Source organism: Ptychodera flava, chromosome 4 (genome assembly GCF_041260155.1).
Source record: "Ptychodera flava strain L36383 chromosome 4, AS_Pfla_20210202, whole genome shotgun sequence".
Classification (NCBI taxonomy): Eukaryota; Metazoa; Hemichordata; class Enteropneusta; family Ptychoderidae; genus Ptychodera; species Ptychodera flava.
Window position 1 is genome coordinate 30,228,233 of NC_091931.1, and position 19,493 is coordinate 30,247,725.

Here is a 19,493-nt window from a genome sequence, read left to right on the forward strand (position 1 = left end):
CCAAAACAGCAACGAGACACTAGATCATCTTTTCTACACCTGTAAATTCACTGAGACCTTCTGGAACGAGTTTCACACATTTTTCGAGGCATCTCTCAGTTTGTTCACGAGACATAACTTAAATGAAGTGCTCTTTGGCGTTGACGGTTACTCTGACATTCATAATCACTTGCTACTGTTAGCCAAAAGACACATCTATGCCATGAAAATGAAACAGAGTAAACCACACTTTGCAGCTTTTATGTTGCAAGTGAAATTCAACTACCATCTAGAGTACGAAATAGCTCTGGAAAAAGACAAATTAGAGAGACATTGCAACAAATGGATTTCAATTTTACACAAAATTGTAGATAACTAAGCACTGTACTTCATTTTTATCTTAAGTTCATGTTATTAAAAAAATGTTACCAATAAAACAATTTTAAATACAAAAAAAAGACCCAGATATTTTGTGTTTGTTTGATAAGGCTGATGACGAAGGTGAACTTAAGATAGCCCTGTGTGTTATTATACAAAATCTGGTATTCTCATGCGTAAATGGAGACCTCCAGATGTCTTGGTTGATGACGATTGGACTATAAAACACCAAATTGTGGTTCCAAAGCCCTATCGTGCTGAAATATTGCACCTGGCCCATGAAACCCCCTGGGCTGGTCATTAAGGAGTCAGGAAGACACATCATAAAATTCTCAGTCACTTTTATTGGCCTAATCTCAGGCAGGATGTAGAACATTTTTGTAAAACTTGTCATACATGTCAAATGGTAGGAAAACCAAATCAGACCATTCCAAAGGCCCCTTTACAGCCAATTCCGGCATTTCAAGAACAATTTTGGTAGGATACTAATAGACTGTGTTGGGCCTCTACCAAAAACAAGATCAGTAAATGAGTACATGTTGACAATAATGTGTTCATCTACTCGCTTCCCTGAAGCCATACCACTGAGAAATATAAAGGCAAAGACTATAGTGAGAGCTTTAGTCAAATTTTGAACTTTATTTGGCCTTCCTAAATGTGTCCAATCCGATCAAGGCTCCGAGTTTATGTCTGGAACTTTCCAACAAGTAATTGAACAGCTGGGCGTTAAACAGTGTAGGTCATTAGCCTATCACCAAGAAAGTCAGGGTGCTCTCGGGCAATTTCATCAAACTTTGAAAAATATGATTAAGACCTACTGTTTTGACACAGAGAAGCAGTGGGATGAAGGGATTCATTTCTGTTCTTTGCTGTTAGAGAGTCAATTCAAGAGTCTCTTGGTTTTAGCCCATTTGAGCTTGTATTTGGACATACAGTCCGTTGCCCACTTAAGCTCTTCAAAGAGAAATTTCTATCAGACGATAATGATTGTCTTAATATTCTACAATATGTGTCAGATTATTGTACAAAACTCTCTAAGGCATGTGAATTGGCCGGAGAAAACCTTGAGTCATCTCAGCAGTCCATGAGAAAGCAAATACGATAAAAACACTTCAAAACGGAAGTTTTAACCAGGTCAAAAGGTTCTCGCTCTTCTTCCGGTTCCTGGCAAACCACTCCATGCTCGTTACTTTGGGCCATATGTAATTGATAAGAAATTAAGAGATTTAAATTACATTATAATAACACCTGACAGGCGAAAACAAAAACAGTTATGCCAAATATATATGCTTAAGCCATATTTGGATACGAATAATTCCATTGTAACACAACCTGTCAGTGCAGTCAGTTCAAACCATTATCAAGGTTGCGATAGTGAAACTGACTTGAGTAAAAATACTCTACACTCAAAGCTGGGCTCTGTCAAACTCCAGAATTCAGAAATCCTGGAGAATCTTGAGTCTACAAAGTTGGCACACCTCCAGCCGTCACAACAACAACAGGTGAAAGAACTGATCCATGAGTATAAACACCTGTTCCAAGATGTTCCAACAAAGACAAACATCATTTGCCAAGACGTTGATGTTGGAGACAGAAAGCCTGTGAAACAAAATCCATACAGACAGAATCCAACAAAAGCGAAATATCTCCAGGAAGAAGTCAAATACCTGCTGGATAATGACTTTATTGAACCAAGTAAAAGTAACTGGAGTTCGCCGTGCATACTTGTGCCAAAATCAGATAATATTTATCGTATGTGCATGGACTACAGGAAAGTGAACACTCTCACAAAGACAGACACTTTGCAAATCCTGAGGATTGATCATTGCATCGATCGATTGGGAAAAGCCAAATATGTGACAAATTTGATCTACTAAATGGATTTTGTCAAGTCCCTCTGACTGCTCATGCTCGTGAAATATCCACCTGTGTTACACCAGACGGATCGTTCCAGTACAAGGTGATGCCATTTGGAATGAAGAACTCTCCGGCCATGTTCCAACGGATGATCAATACGTCATATGTCCTGTATAGTGACACCTGGGAGGAACACATCAAACTTACATTTCTCTGGCTTAGCATCATTCGTATGACTGATCCTCATTACCAAAAAAGTCAATTCCTAAGTTGGTGACTTCTGGGCGAGTCCCTGTTGAATCCATAGTATCCTTAGGCAGAAAGATTAGGTAATGAGTTTAGCCAAAACTCACTATACACGCACATGAAATGAAGACCCCCATCTATGTGACAGGACTGACCACAGTAATTCTGACTAATCCATTAGCTCAGTTGGTAGAGCATCCGAAATGTATTTGGGGATGTGGGTTCAAGTCCCGCATGGGTCACTTTTCATTTCATTTACTACAAAATAATCAAAGGCTTTTCTCAAATCGAGGAAAGCTGTATATGTTGGCAGATTATTCACAAGTCTAAAGTCTATTACAGATATTCGAACTTAGTACGAAAAGATGATCCTGGCAAGAACGGACTTTTCTAAACCCGTTTTGTTCATCTACTAAAACTTCATTACTTTCCAGGAAATCTAAAATCCTACGATTCAGATTAGAACTATAAAGTTTAGAAATAACACATTGCAGGCATTGCCCCTATAATTTAAAGGTAGACGAAAATCAGCCAATTTGTCTTTCGGAATTGGAAGAATCACAGAGTGTTTCTACATACTTGGAACAGTACCAGTATCAAAGCAAAGTTGAAAGAAATATTGAAGCATTTTGACTGCCGCTGCATTCTTGAGAACCTCATAAGGGATATTATCAGCCCCAATAGCTTTACCAGACTTTGCTTTCCTTAAAACATTTTCAACTTCCTCCAATTTAATGTTCCTATTGAGCCTATCATTACTAACATACAGAGGGTCATTCATATCGTTCAACATCAAGTACTTATGTTGACACATTTGATTGTGAAAACCGACATCAAAGTCACCGTTTACATGATTATACAATGTACAAAAATCTTTACACCATACATCAAAGACAGTTTTTTGATCAAAAGTAACGCTGCCATTGTCATCATAAACTTTCATAATAGTATCGCTATGGCAACGTGGATCTAGCCGTTTGATATGGTCTAAAATATGTGGGAGTCATTGGAGCACATAGACTCAATTTCTGTAAAAAGACCTTTCTTATATTGCCTAGTGTAATATTTTAACCTCTTGTCAAACTTATATTGAGCTAGCTTAAAATCTTAAACACCTTATAAACATCTTAAACACCTTATACAAGTATCATTTCGACACTTAAGGAAAGTATTTCTTTTGAGTGCATAGTTTCCCACAGACACTTGAGTTCACCATTCCAGTACGGTGTGCAAGGTCGTAGTCTACAGCATGATTTACTAGTACAGTCACAGTACTGCAGAGTTGAGTTGAGTTCATCTCATTGATGATGCAATCACAGAGTTCAGTATAGATATTGTCCACACTTCGTTGGTCATAATTACACGTTTGTATATTGTCAATTATAGAAATTATTGCTTCGCGTGCAACTCTTGAACTCATAAATGTTGCTGGCATATTGGCTAGCTTGTATTTCTTTGAAGCGAACTTCTTTATGTTGTGTGCACCAGCCATGTCGTGTTGGTCAGGCGCTGGAACATATACAGCTGAACGAATATTGAAGGATATCGACAATAGAGAGTAGTCTGGCATTTTGCACCTGTCATTCAAAAGATGGGATAGCCCATGTTTATCTAAAACATCGGATATAGGAATACTGTAAACTCTTGACAGTGCTGGTAACATTCATGTGGAACAGCAATATAATCAACCACGGCCCTACCTCTTGCTGAGATAGATGTAAAGTTATCAGTACCACGGTTTACTCTACCATTAAGTACACATAGTTTCGAGTCAGTCAAAAATTCGATAAATGCCCTAAAACATGCTGATTTACTTTTTCATCCAACACCTGTCTGATTGGAATGTCATCAAGACCAACTATATTATCATGCAACTTACCTATGCGTGAATTAAAATCACCACATAAAAACACAGCATTTTCTTTGTCTGCCAAATAAAGCTAACTCAAAGTATGACTAAAAAAAATTGACGCATCCCTGCCCCATGGTGAGTTTTCTGTTGGCAGGTAGCAAGAAAGAACAAATATACAGTAATCTGATAGCCCATGTTTCAGCTTGATAGTCAAAATACCGTCATATACCTTGTCAAAAACTGTAACAACGTAATCTCTCAACATGCTGTCCTTAACAAAGATGCCAATGCCAATAAAAGACCTACTTGTGAACGCGATATCGGTTGGAACCAAACCATTTATACCCTGCAACATAGATTGTATTTTGACATGATAAGTGGGTTTCATTAATACTAACTGCTTCAACATTATAATGTAAAACTATTTGTGTTTTAAGTTCCTTATTCCATTCTTTCCACCCACCAACGTTAATATGTGCGATTGTGATTCTGTTATCAGTCAGAGGGCTGGCTGAATCCTAGTCACGAGACATTCCGCTAGGGACATTCGGTGATGAAGTATTCATAGTTGGTTTTTTTCGGATTATACGACCGTTACCAGCAATTCGGAAGTCTGCACCATTTGGTAGCAGGGAGAGAACAGTACGCGCATTCACTTCTATCAGGCATTCCACATGAGATTTGCATGACTTTACGTGTACTCTCAGAAAACATTCACTGTCTTTGAGTTTCTGATCGATTTGCTCTCAGCACCGCGATTTTCTGACCAACACTCTCAAAAGATATTTTTGTCAAACCTGGTACTTATCCTTCCTGCTGACTTCTAAATCTGGTACATTTAACCAATTTCACACTGTCCGTGACTTCTTCTCCAGTGCCGAAATTACCTCTTGCACTTTCTCGGTCAAACTCTCATCGAGTTGTTGCTCAATCATAACTGACACATCCGATTCAGCCACCTGGTTAGTTACAGAAATTCCTGAAGACTGAACATCAGTACCTTGACCCTCCAATGCACGCAACCTTTCTTCTACCAAGGACATCTGGTTTTCCATTCTGGCCAAATCCAGTGAAAATTCATCTCTGATTTCCTTTAGTTTTGTGTCTCAAGTGTTAAAAGGATCATTCTACAATTTATCGATCTTGCTTTCAAAGGCCTTGTGCAGTGATTCCTGACCTGCTTTCAGGTTACGTAATAGCTCAGTAACTTCACCTTGTTTCGAGTCCTCCATTGATCTCGTGGGCGAACTTCGGTTACCCCCGGAACTTTGACGTGGTCGTTTTCCTTGTTGACGTCTGTCTTCATTCATGGTGACTTTCTAGGTTGTTTAAGAGTAACTTAGCAAAAGTAACAACTGGTTATGAGCTCAAGGCAAGTCACTCAATCGGGGAATTTAACGAAAGTTTTGGGAGCTACTGTTTTGTGGTATGTTACCTACAAAGCGCCCTCAACATACCAATGCATAATATATATATATATATATATATATATATATATATATATATATATATATATATATATATATATATTATGTGTACATATATAATGCATAGATACATATACAGTTGTAAAGTGTGTATAAGTGTTTAGTTTCAGTTTAAAATTGCAGGTGTGTTGTTTTTTTCTCGTACTATTTTATGTTTTTCCTGCCAGTACTTTACAAAAATTACTTTTTTGAACACGATGACAAATGTTAGAGCGTGAATCCTACAATTATTTTTTACGGCTTCATCATCTTCCTTTGTAAATTTCAGTAAGCTTCGAATACTACACGCCTTCCATTATAAGACAAGAGGCCCACAGGTGGCACGAGACAAATTTCTTGACCATTACCTGGGATCCAAAAATCCTTGTGGAGAAGGAGGTTGCGATCCACTTATTCGGGTACAAAGAAGACGGTGACAATGTCATTCTCGAAAATGTACAACGCTTAGGAGTGACTGAAAACGACGCAGGGACGTTTACATTTGAAAAGAGCGTGGACACACATCAGTACAAGGTTGGCGTTATCAAAATCGTTGAAGTCGAAGCTACAGAGTAAGTGTATATTGTCATTGCGGAGGTGTCTCTCACCATTGTCTTTCTCCTGAGACTGTAATAAAAGTGATTATGGTTAAGGAAGTATGCGCCTCGAAGGTGAATGACTTAAGCTTTTGTTCAAACTTTCCTTAATGAAGCTTTCAGCCATTCTCTTTTAAATGAAGGTTAAAAATCGGGGTTCACCGTACAAATTTTGGTACTAGAGAAACTCAAGACTGACCGATATTTAAAATTTAAAATGACCGCCATTCCTGTGTTAACTCTATGGAGAAACATAAAATGAACCCCCATAAGTGGTATATCAGAAGAAAAGTGTAAAAGTTTGAGAGTCCAAACATCTGTCCCCGAGGCGCGTTCTACCTTAACATGCCGGATTTATATCAATTCGCCATCTCTTACCTTTCCCCGTCAACAGAGCAAATCCCGTGTATGACATGAAAGGATTAATAATGATAATTATGCGATGCCAAACTTTCTGCTTCTTTAGGATTAATAATGATAATTATGCGATGCCAAACTTTCTGCTTCTTCAGTAATATTGCTCCTGACGAAGTACGATAAAAAAAACCGCCATCACCTTCAAAATAAACCATCAATGCTGACAACAATAGAGCACTGGTTTACTTTCAAACTGTTTTGATGACAAATTCTTACTAAATACTTACATCTATGTTCCTGCCATAAAAGGAAAGGTGGGGGAACAGAAAAAGCATAAGTATACGTCACTTCAGGGTTACGTGTTTCATTCTTTAGGATTTATTTTTACTTGTAATCGTTATTGTATCTCACACAGACAGGATAAAACAAAACAGAACGATTCTTAAGCCATCATCATTCGTTTCACGATACTATATTTCGCCGAAAACAGAACGATGCCTCTAATAAAAGACAAGTATGTTAATCTATTTTTCCCTTTCGTATATATCTTGCTTTATCTTACAGCCTGACCCTAACACAGGCACTATGGAGTGACTTTCACAACTTGAGATGGGACAAAACCAGGGAAGCTTCCCAACTATGCAAAGATTGGGCATTTTCTGCCCAAGAATATAACCGGAATGAATTTGTCGAAGACCTGGCGCCTTGTCCGTGCACGCTACAGCAAGCCAGGGTGGATCGGGGGCGCTACTCTGCGGATCCACATTGTAATGAAAGATTCAGCCATCGCAGTGACAACTGCCACAGGACGCCCAATGCTGTGCACTGTGTACGGGAGAACTATGCAAGGTACATGGTATACAGTCTGTATAATTTTATATGTCAGTTTGTCATGGACGAAATGTCAACTGGCAGTTGGATGCAATTGGTCAAACCTTTGAGAAATCAGAGTGGGAGTATTCATAAGAGGGGATTGTAATCCCTACAATCACTTTTTTTCAAATCGTTTGGCGTTTTGATTTCTGAACGCAAAAATCTCAAAGTCATGATGTGTATATTATTTCTATTATGTTGCAATTAAGCCGATAAATTATGGTATTGATGTGCATGTCTATCACAATAACATTAAGCAGTCACTGATTTCTCGACGCATGACTGCCACGAAACATTCGCAACAAACCTGTCTGAAAATTGACATTAGCAAACAGTACATAACTTTATGAAATAGATGTATGTTGCTGTATAGTCTCGTCAACGAAAAGTTAAAACAACAAAGCTTGAAAGCGATCGTCAGGTTCAAAGTCACAACTCCAGGTTACCATGCAAAATATCATGCTTATGTTTGCGCCTCGCAGTGTTAATGGTGCCGGGCAAAAGTGTTGCTATGACGACGGGGGAAACATCATCAACGGCCAGGAACTGGAAAATAGTGGCGGTACAGCCCACAGACGTCATCACGGAGGTGTGCACCCGTACAAATCTGAGGGAAAGGTGCCGTACTTATCTTATTTCCTGTCAGACATTGTGCCATGGGAGAACTGTTGCAACTTGTCTTCAGAACACTGTGGCTACTTTTACGAAAGGAGACCAACAGACCTTTGCCAAAACTATGAACCTCCAAGACCAGGTATGTGGATGTATAATTACGAAAGACAGGTGCACTCTAAAGTTGAACGTCAGCCTTTCTGCGCCGATATTTCGCATAATGCCCATTATCGTTTACGAGAAAATTGAACTTCCTACACAGGATGTTGCACATAGTTGGATATGTCATTCACCCACAGGGTTACATTTAATTCTCATTTAGTAGTACACGTAGCAGTAGTAAAATGCTCTCTGTACCAGGTTTAAGCTTACCCCACTGGTGAGGAGGCGTAAATTGCCACTTTTGTTTATAAGCCGGTCAATGCACGCTTATTACTATGGATACTATGTTCGTCTTACGAGCAGGATACCAGAGTTCGAACAGAGTAGAGGTTTGTGGATAACAATTAAGGAAGATGCTTTCAGATGAGCCCGCCGGTGTTAAGATCTACTAAACCAACTTAACGTCCAACTACATACTTTCTCAACTTAATTGTAAATACAGCAGACGTTCATTAACCTAACTATAAATACACTAAAACTTAATGTAATGAAAATACAGCAGACGTTAATTAACGTCTGCTTTATTTTCATTACATTAAGTTTTAGTGTATTTATAGTTAGGTTAATTAACGTAGCTATAAATACAACAGAACTTCATTATAAATGCACGTTCTGACTCATTACCATACTGAAAGTGAAAAATAACAGATGTTATAAGTGGATATCTACCCTGAACTTCCAAATAGCTTGCCAAGTTTAACATGCTGACATCTTGTCAGTGTCTGTCGGCACCTTTGTAGATGCTTGTCACGGTCTCAAATTAACATGCAACTGTCCAGCACCGAAGTTGGCATTCAGTAGGGCATTGAACTCTATGTCTTAACAAAAGGTTCTGGGGAACAAACTTCCTTCGTAACAACAATAATTGTCCGTCCATTTTGTACAAAGTATCTTTTAATGTACCAAGCAAACTTTATTTTCCGCGACGGTGCCTCTAGAATTAATCTTGGACCCCAACCCCCAGTTTAAGATGTGTAACCACTGTAAATGACGTTTTTAAAGCTCATTCAAACATTGACCTTTTCAGTTCTGCTTCAATCTTGTAGCGTGTGCTGTAGAGTGCGTTCTTTTACGAGTTTTTTGGTATAGCCGTTTTTATTCATGTGTTTGTTTTGATCGTGAAGTCACTTTTTATCTATTTTCGCATTTTGTAGCATTTATCTTGTATGTGTTCGTTTGTTTTTTTATATTCTCCTAAGGTGTCTGTAAATGGGTTTTATGCCCTCTGGTTTACTGGAATAAATAAATATAACAAAAAAAATAAAAAATAAAATTAAGTACACGAATGTAAGCTCTAAAGTCTCAATATGAACAAAACTATGTAACATATCTCTACATTAATACGTTCTAGGTTGCGGTGTTGGCGATCCTCACATCATGACACTTGACGGGACAGAGTATACGTTCAATGGGCACGGCGAGTTTTATATGCTGAAGACCACAAACAACACATTCACGATGCAAGCCAGGATGGAAACGCTAGAGACAGGTAAAATACACCACAGATAACCGTAGGGTGCGATGTAAACTCTCACCATATTACTCTCAGATGAGTGAACTGAGGGTGGAGGGACTGTGCTTGAATCACAGTTCCTCTATCCACTTGGATATTGCTGAACTTGGACTTAGTGATGACATGAAAGGTTGGACTGGTCTGGGCACTTTCGATGAAGTATTGAAAAGTGTGCACAACATTGTCAAAGTATAACTATTCGACTCAGATATGTTTAAAATCTGTGCATTAACCTTAAGAACACAAAGTATTCTCCACAATGACAAATGAATTCCAGTCTGAATTGGAATTCATGTCGACAGCTATGGTGCACATCAAGCAAATAACATGCTGTGCAGACGCATTTAGACACGAGTTTGGATAAGACCACGAACTTTATAGGCATGACAAAAACAATAAAAAAATACATCAAAATTTCACGCACAGAACCTCTTAACCACTGCACTAGTTTGAAATCTGACAGACGATCAAGTTTGCTGTTTTTGGGATATTGGAATTTTGAAAGACATGCCATCTTGTAAATTTCGTTCAAGGTAGTACAGATGCGACTGTTTTCACGGCCATGGTAATGCAAGAATCACACTCTGACAGAGTTCAAGTGCAGGTCAATCAACGGCGGTTACTTGACTGCTGGATATACGCAAGCGATGACATGAACAACACCTGGCAGAGACTGGACTTCGAAGAAACATCCTTTTGGGATTTTGCAGGTATATCTTATAATAGCACTCCGTCCAAAGCAACAGTTGTTGCTAATCAAAACACCGAAAATATCATTTTGAAGACCACAAATTCGGTTCAAGTAGATTTTTTTTCGTCGTGTAGAAATCTCTCCACAATTTCAAACATGATCTCAAGCGATGTTGGTCATCCGGGATTTGGGTTTTACATAAAGCTTGCCGTGTTGAGGGCGATGATCTTTGTCCTTTGCCAACCCTTCTTTCGGCATGGTTGAAGGTTCACTAACTAAACGACCCTTTTAAATAAAAGATAGTTTACAAAAGTAATGGTCACAGAACTCAATTTCGTTCGTAACTGAATGCTGGTACTGAACAATGAAACGAAATAGCAAGCGTGTCGAGAAATATTACGCATTTAATATTGCCCTCATGATTAGACACTGATATGTTTTACGCCAATATGATTGTTTTGCAGGTTTTTCTGTCATCAATGATGAGATAAGTGATAGAAACTCAACACAAGCCATCATCACGATAAGCTTCCACTATTCCGAAATTTCCATGCAATTTACCGCCACCGAGGGACTCATGTTGATGTCATTTATGTTCTTTGGTCCGCCATCTTTGAAAGGAAATACCGAAGGGCTGATGGGACTTTGGAATGATAACCCGGATGACGATCTAATGACCCCGGATGGCAGTTTTGTTCCAGTAAACTCTTCTCTTCGGGAAATTCATTATGACTTTGGCATGAAATGTTAGTGTCTGGCATCAATATTTTATTACCTTTAAACGATTTACGTATTTTAACACGATTGGAACTAATTTGGGATAATTGGATGATGAAGTAATGTCGATTTAATCTGCAAATGTAACCTAATCTACTTTTCTTTTTAAATTACACACTTGTTTTTGTGGGTAATTTGTAATATTGCCACATTCAGCTATAGGACACCTAACACTTTTGAGAAATTTGAAAAATATGAAGATCCAATTATCCAAAATTAGTTCCAATCGTGTTTTTTTGCAAACTTGTGCACGACAGTATCATGGTTGAGGATGCTAAGAAAACAAAAAAAAACGGAAGGGGCAAATAAAAGCTTCAAATATATAGTCAGGGATAAATAGATAAGTAATTGTCTGTCTCTGTCACTTGCAGATATTCACTGTATCTCAACCAACGAAATTATGCCAAAATTCTCTCAACATTTTGAAGCCACATGCAAAACTTTGTTTTATTTCAGGATTGTTTCGCTTTTTTGGATTTCAGGGACTGTTCCTGAGACAGAGACGATGTTTTTCTACGGCGCTGGAAAGTCCTTTGACGAGATCAACGACGACGATTACACTCCAATCTTCGAGATTCCTGATTCTGTTCCTGAGAACGCTGTCGCTGTTTGCGGTGACAACTTTCAGTGTATCTTCGATTATCACGCCACTGGTGGAGACGAGCGTATCGCGGGCATCTCTAAAAAGGCCGTTGCAGAGTATGACATCTTTGTTGAGAGCACGAAGAAAGGTTTGTTCTTGTTCACGCATCATAAAGTTTAAACTTTGAAACTCTTCCTTACTCCAACAGGGAGCCAGACAGTTATGTTTAAATAATATAGATTAGTGTTGATTTGGTTGGACAATACAATACCGACCACTTGTTGATATGTTCATTGTTATTATGTCACGTATTTATACTTAAAGCGTTTATAGAATCGTTGTATTCAGTAATGTTAACTCCCCAATGCGATCACACAGTCTGGCTGTCACATATAGACCGTATAAAATATGTAGGTTTAAGTTATGAAAACTCGTACAGCTTTGGACAAGTTTATCTTCTTTGCGGACAAAATCCCTTTGTCCCATTGATGTCGTGTGGTATGTCACACAAGAGAGTTAGACATCAAGGTATTCTCCAGTCAGAAGATTTCATTATCTCCATTTTCCGTTTTTCAGTTATGAGCTGTGGCGATCCCGGGACACCAACTAACGGAAGCAGGACTGTCAGCAAATACGTTGAAGGCGGTGTTGCTGTTTTCAGCTGTGACGTGGGTTTCAATCTGGCTGGATCAACTGAAAGTATCTGCCTAGAAGACGGGACATGGAATGTTGAACTACCAAAATGCCAGCGTAAGGGAACGCTCAATTGTTTTCTACAAATGCCAGAATGAAGACACAATTTGATGTCATAGTACATGAAATTGTATCAATTCACAAAGTCATGCATTTGCTTATATTCTTCGAAATTCCTTAAAAGACTATGAGATTTTGTAAGATGTTTTTAAAACCCCATTAGCTTAAACTTCAAGGCGTCGCTCCATTTTTCAACGTTTCAACACGGCTTGCATGTGTGTAATTCAGTCTCAAAATTCACGTGACAACAGTTGCATTGCATTTTGTAGACTATAAGTTGTGTTAGCAAGGTTATTTCCTTGTTTGTCATAGTTCAACAGACTGCTTGAGGATAAAAACCAGAAGAAAATAAGGCGCATGTTCGTCAGAACAATAGAAGTATATATTATCGAAAAGTTACAACTATCGTTCCTTTAAATGTAAATTGCAATATCGATAATTTATCGATCCCCAAAACAATTTCCATAAATATCTTTCCTTTGTTTGTTAAGCCATCTTTCTGTATACCATACTACAACATAACATAACATAACATAACATAACATAACATAACATAACATAACATAACATATCCATCAGGGATGCTCACTGGTGCAGAATGATGTTAATCACGAAAATCTCTCTCTGAGAGGTATTGTTTTAAGGTTCGACTTGAAGCTATGAGTCAGTCTGTCTGTCTGTCTAAATGGTCTCTCATCTTTTCATATATTTGCCAATCATTAGGCTATATACGTCACGGTAAGCCATAAACCCACTGCATTGTCTGTTCGTCCTTGCATTATCATTTTCCATATCAAGGCACGATGATTCCTCTCATAAGAATGTTTGAGTAGTCCAATTTTCCTACCTGTTGCGATTGTTTCACCTTGTTGACTGTGGCCGTCCGGAGATCGCAGATAATGGCTCTCTCATTATATCGTGTACATGGTACCAATGTATGGTTGAGTTTGAATGCGAGGAGGGTTTCCAGTCGACCGATACCCCATCCTTGAGAATTTGTCAAACCGACGGCACATGGAATGGATCAGATACGATCTGCAGAAAAATGTTTCGTAAGCTTTACTTTTCTCACTATTCGGCGGAGCTACAGGTGTATATATGTATGTGATGAGCATAACTATTGATAATGAATCCTGTCATGGGTACGATAACTCTAAGGTGTACATATACATACTCGTTAAACAATACTTTCAGAACATTGTCATACACGTTGGTGACGTCACGAATAGCCTGGCGGATAGTAACGTAGTATGGCTAATACTATGTTTCTGTGTAATACAAATACTTGCATACCATATCTGGCATGACTAAGTATACACATTCTAACCAAACTAGGACAGAATATTTGCTTATAGGTCGAGTGAGAAAGTTTGAACTCTGAGTTGGTTTTTCGGGTCCCTGGATATGCTGTTCTTGTTGTTGTTCGGTCAACAAATTCCATTTCCAAGGCATCTTTTATGGCGTTCGTTTGACAGAGGCAGAGCGTTCATTTTGTACATGCAAGCGGGTTAGACAAATTAATGGCAATTAATATTCGCTCTATCAATCAATTTATCTATCTATCTGTCTATCTATCTATCTTGATTGTACTCGTAACATGCTAACAGAGAGTGTGGTATGGTGCATCTAGATACATTACAAATGTTTAACTGAACAATACGCAGCAGAGACAAACAGTGAAAACTCGACCATAATATTGATATTAAATGGAGTATTTTTCAAATATCTTTCAGTAACTCGTGTTTTACAGAATCAAATCTAATGATTAATAAACTTGTATAAAATGTACGGTTAAATATGTCACATTTTTCAGATTGTTTGATTTACTCAATATAAGATTTCTACAAATGCATTCTTACTCAAAGTTAAGGAGTACCTTAAGGTCGTTATGTACACGGATAATGTGAAGGCTATTGCGTGAAATATAAAACTGTGTTAGATTGATCATAATTCATGCCGCAATTAAACAACGTTTGGTTGCCACTGTCATAGGAATTGGCTGAGTTTGTCACTTGCTGAACACACCCTCAGCATGCGACTAGTACTAGCTGTTTATGTCCCATTAACCTTATTGGTCGAAGTAGATGGATAGATAACATAGGTAATTCGGGTAAATCACGTGGCCGCATTCCCTTATTTTTATTTCCATGATAAAGCTGTGCTTTATAACTCATGGGTCCTATCTGATCGTTTTGTTACAGACCAGACGACCCCAACGGCTGAGGTTACAGATACGATAGTCTTCCCAGTACCGGTAGAAGGCCCGCAACCATGGGTGTGGATTGTCGTTGGCGCCGCCGGCGGTCTAGTAATAGCATTACTTGGAGTTATTGCTATTTTATGTTGGTGCATGCGTTCAAGCAAAATGAAGGTCAAGAAGGGTGACAGGTAGGAACGAAAGGGTTGGTGTGACATTGAGGAAGCGGCGAAAACAATGGCAACTCAAGAGCGCCTCAAACCTGGTTCAAACATGGATGTACAAAAATCTATTTTTGTGTATCCATGGTTCAAACATGCGGCCGTGTAACAAGTTAGGCTTTGCTCAAAATAACCTCAAAGTTTAAGGAGACTGCACTGAAAGTTGAAGGACCAATCAGTTTATCACAGGCAAATGGCCATGACGTCTTACTAGCTTTTCCGGCAGTATTTCATGCAGTATCACTTATAATGTTCCTTATTTGATGGTCTTAAAAGGCAATAATGTTATTATTATATTTTATTACTTATTAGCTATGCACGATTCAATAACATGTACTACATACATTTGACTTGTAACTGATCTTATTTTATCAGACTTCTTTTTGTGCTCTCTATGATGATTTGTTATTTGCAGATCGAAGAGTTACAACCATGACAAACAAAATCCTGCTTTTAATGAACAACCGTGAGTATCAATTTTCCCCATTTTCAGCAAGTGTCGAACATTGTCATGTCAGTATACGTTTGAAGAAGTAAAAGTATACGTGTGTTCAAAATATCATTCCCCGTTAATGAAACACGAACTACAGAGTAAAATTTCTATAAACATATCTGCCTCGAGTATACTTGAGAGGAATCACATTTGATTTACTTTTTAATTCGATGTGATCTGCTTGATATGCAATTTTTTTTGCAATCAGATTTCCCTTCCTTCCAGAGTTATGCTCAGTCATAGCAAATGTTAGACATGTGAATTGTAAAATTTACTTTGAAAGAAAAAATAAACTTAGATTTATAGATTGGAAATGGTGCGATTCGGAAGGTATATTTGTAGATGTAACTCACCCACCCATCAGAGGCAAATTTTCTCTTCTCAGGGAAAAATGTGAGAATGGCGGAAACAGATGCCAAGAAGACGGTCAATACCTAGCACCTGTGGAGTAAGTAATACAACTCAATGTCTTAACAAAATCTGATGTGAGAGTGATTTCACAGTTACGTTTTCTTTACAATGACGTTATTAAAGGGTTTTATCTTAGAATACAAATTGGTTCATTTTCCATAAGTTCTGCCACTGCCAATAAGCAGATCATATAAATACTGTCGTGGCGCAATTTCCAATGAAAAGTAGCAGTGTGCGTCATTCAACTATTCTATGCATTGTAAAGAAGGAAAAATGCCGGTTACTAATCACATATCATCCAACGCAATGAAATACGTATCTTCAAAATGAAGGTAAAATAATAAGCGCTACTTTGCCTTAAAATCGCCACTTTCTTTTCAAACCTCTCCTTTGAATGTCATGTTAGAAGTGGTTTTGCTCAAACATTTTGTCGCTACAAGTCTTACCTACTTCTCATATGATTGCTTACATTATGAAAACACTAAGAAACTACCGATACTGATGAGCAAGAGTAGCATAAGACAGTTTTCCGTCACGCACACCAGCTAATTCCTTTCCTATGTCTTTAAAGTTATACTTCTGATAGTACAATAACTAGATACATTTTATCTCTCCTATTTCTAGTGTCTGGTTTTTTGCACGACCTAGTTCAGAACAAGAACAACATATGTAAGTTGAACACAGGCCACTAAATTTTACTAACGGGCTATCGTACTCTAAATTTCAAGATCAGTTTACGGCGAAGGGTTTTGTGTCGGAACCAACAGAATTGCTGCCACCGTCGGAGAAGTTTTCATTTCAAAGTGTATTTATCAAACGAAAAGTGTCGATGCTCATACCTCTTTGAAATTGGCACTCTTTTTTGTAAATTTGATGACGTTTACAAAACCTCAGTATGTAGCACTTCATACAGTGCTTCGAGTGCCATAACTCATGCTGTAGATCTTTTCATCTTTTGAACTCTGACCCACTGGTAACCTGAGTTACCAGTGAGTAAGGTAACTCACTTGCCTTACAAGACGTGATTGGTGTACTTTAACCCTTTGAGCGCCAAAGTCAATTTTGTCACCTTATATAAAATATACCCCAGTCATTTTTTTCAGATATTTGCTTTTTTTATGAAAAACTTTAGCCAATGAAATATGCTGTCAATTTGATCCAAAATTATCAAAAAAATCACAGAAAAATTCATAAAAATTGGTAAAATTTTGCACTAAAATTTTGTTGGGAAACATTTACAGCACTCAAAGGGTTAAGAAAGACAAAGGAAGTCATTTCTATTTTAAGTTGTTTTTTAATATAATTTTATAGGTACACATGCTATTCACATGGAATGATTTTAAAACGCGCCTGTTAAATGTATATTAACCAATTGTGTTAGTTAATTGTAGCTCAAATAGTTAATAGTTGTTTGGTGTTCGTATTCGACGGAGATATATATATATATATATATATATATATATATATCAATGAATATAGGTGTATGCTTCTGTTCGTCATGTATGTAAAGGGTTGTATATGGTATTTTAAAAGTTTTTTAGTGTCTTAAAGATATATTTTTATTTCTTCATATTGAACACCAAAATGTTACGTTAAACTTGAAAAAATAAGTGTTTATTCGTTTTTTATATGAAACTACTTCCAATTTTGACTTCCTAAAGAATATATCAATTTAGTATTAATTCAAATGAAAATAATAAAAGACTAATGCCACTGGTAATCGTTGTATTATGCATGAAGAATATGCATTATAATAATTTGTATAAAGATGTAGTCCGGAACCACGTAACCTTAACTCTTGGCCCGTGAAAGCGTTATAATGGCGGTAAACATTTAACGACCCATCCAATAAAGAAATTAAGGTAATATGCACCTCGAAAGTGAAAGACTTAAAATTTTGCTCAAACTTTCCTCAGTGAAACTTTCAATCATTCTCTTACCGAAGCAAGAATAAAAATGAGGGGTCACCGTGCAAACTTTGTACTAGAGAGACAACTAACTTGCGATTTCTTTATATTTGAAATTCAAAATGGCCGCCATCCCTGTGTTAACTCTATGGGAAAAAATAAAATTTTCGATTTTCGAAAAACTAAGACAGTGAAAACTTTTTTTTCGCCAAGAGCTTCAAAATTAGCTCCCTCAAGTGGTAGGTCAGAAAAAAATTGATAAAATTTGAAGGCCCGAATTTCTGTCCCCAAGGTGCGTTCTACCTTAAAGCACTCTACTTTGCCTTGTAATGACACATTTACGTTTCACTTCAATTTATTCAAAGAGTTTTTATGGAACGAAGGCTGTATAACAGGGTTTTTTTCAAAGTTCCGTATGCATTAATGAAATATTTGATTTTGGTCATTTGGAAATAGTGTCGTTATTGTATATGTAACAGTATTTTTTATGATACCATAATGCTTTAATACGTTATCCTCACCAATTACGTTGTAACCTTGTCAGTATGTACCTTGAAAATATATAATAATATGTTTAGCAGTAGTCAGGAATGGTTTAACGTTGAACGTATTGACTGCTCGAGGTCACGAATTTGATGGCCCTACATATGCAATGCAGAAAATATGACGCCTTTATGTTTCCTTTTATTTTTCCTTTTACGTCATCATAGACAGAAAGTAACACTAAGTCGAGTTTATAGATTAATTCGCCGTACATTAGAAATGTTTTACGCCTTTCAGCGATTAGGCTGTACAATGGAATTGTTTTCATTATACAATATTTACATATTTTAAATACACATTATTTTAATGTTGTAAAGAAGGCTGTTTAACAGAATTTGCGAAGTTTCATATACTGTAATGAAATCATCAATGTCTTTGGTGCCAGTGTTTGATTGTAAATAGAACATTCTCTTTAATGTTTAAATTCTGTATTGTTTTAAACAGAATATTTCAAACTTTATGATAAATAAACAGGTGTTTGACGTTACTTGTGAATTACTGGATCAGTCGTAATCTCTATATCGATTATTGGTTCAATTGAACCATATTTTACCGGATTGACATATCTGTGTTTAGATCAGCTCTGAGTAAATTTAGAATTTCTGCTCACTGTCTGAAAATAGAAAGAGGTCGTTGGAATAATATTCCACGCATTGATCGGCTGTGTGGCCTATGCACCTTGAAGGAGGTTTAAGATTAATTACATTTTTTGTTAGTTTGTGCGAAGTACTCCGATTTGAGAGCTAGATATATTCCTCACTATTACTATAACCCTGTAGTTTTGTATGTTGTATTTTCTTTCTTTTTTCGACATACTTGTATGTTTGCTTATTCTGTTATATACTAGCGACTGATACATGTAATATCTATTCTTCTGTACATTTTGGCTGATGGCAAGTAGTAAGTACTGAATAAACAAACTCTATCTATATCGATTATTGAAGAGTAATGTCTGTGATTGATTGATTATGTTATGCAATATGGCACAGTGTAACATGAATAACTGTACGCTTTTGAAACGAATGG

General features: G+C 37.3%; 1 protein-coding gene across 2 annotated transcripts in view; it reads left to right on the top strand.

Annotated features, from left to right (window-relative positions):
• Positions 1-17,434, top strand: part of LOC139131439 (sushi domain-containing protein 2-like) — a 47,682-nt gene extending 30,248 nt beyond the window's left edge. For both annotated transcript variants that reach the window (XM_070697476.1, XM_070697477.1), the window contains 12 exons: positions 6,068-6,350; positions 7,296-7,580; positions 8,087-8,358; positions 9,730-9,867; positions 10,425-10,601; positions 11,047-11,328; positions 11,842-12,090; positions 12,519-12,692; positions 14,897-15,083; positions 15,529-15,579; positions 15,992-16,054; positions 16,642-17,434. In XM_070697476.1, coding sequence (XP_070553577.1) covers positions 6,068-6,350; positions 7,296-7,580; positions 8,087-8,358; positions 9,730-9,867; positions 10,425-10,601; positions 11,047-11,328; positions 11,842-12,090; positions 12,519-12,692; positions 14,897-15,083; positions 15,529-15,579; positions 15,992-16,054; positions 16,642-16,690 — 2,210 coding nt within the window. In that variant the 3' untranslated portion in view covers positions 16,691-17,434. The remainder of the gene's footprint in view (positions 1-6,067; positions 6,351-7,295; positions 7,581-8,086; positions 8,359-9,729; positions 9,868-10,424; positions 10,602-11,046; positions 11,329-11,841; positions 12,091-12,518; positions 12,693-14,896; positions 15,084-15,528; positions 15,580-15,991; positions 16,055-16,641) is intronic.
• The last annotated feature ends 2,059 nt before the right edge of the window (positions 17,435-19,493 follow it).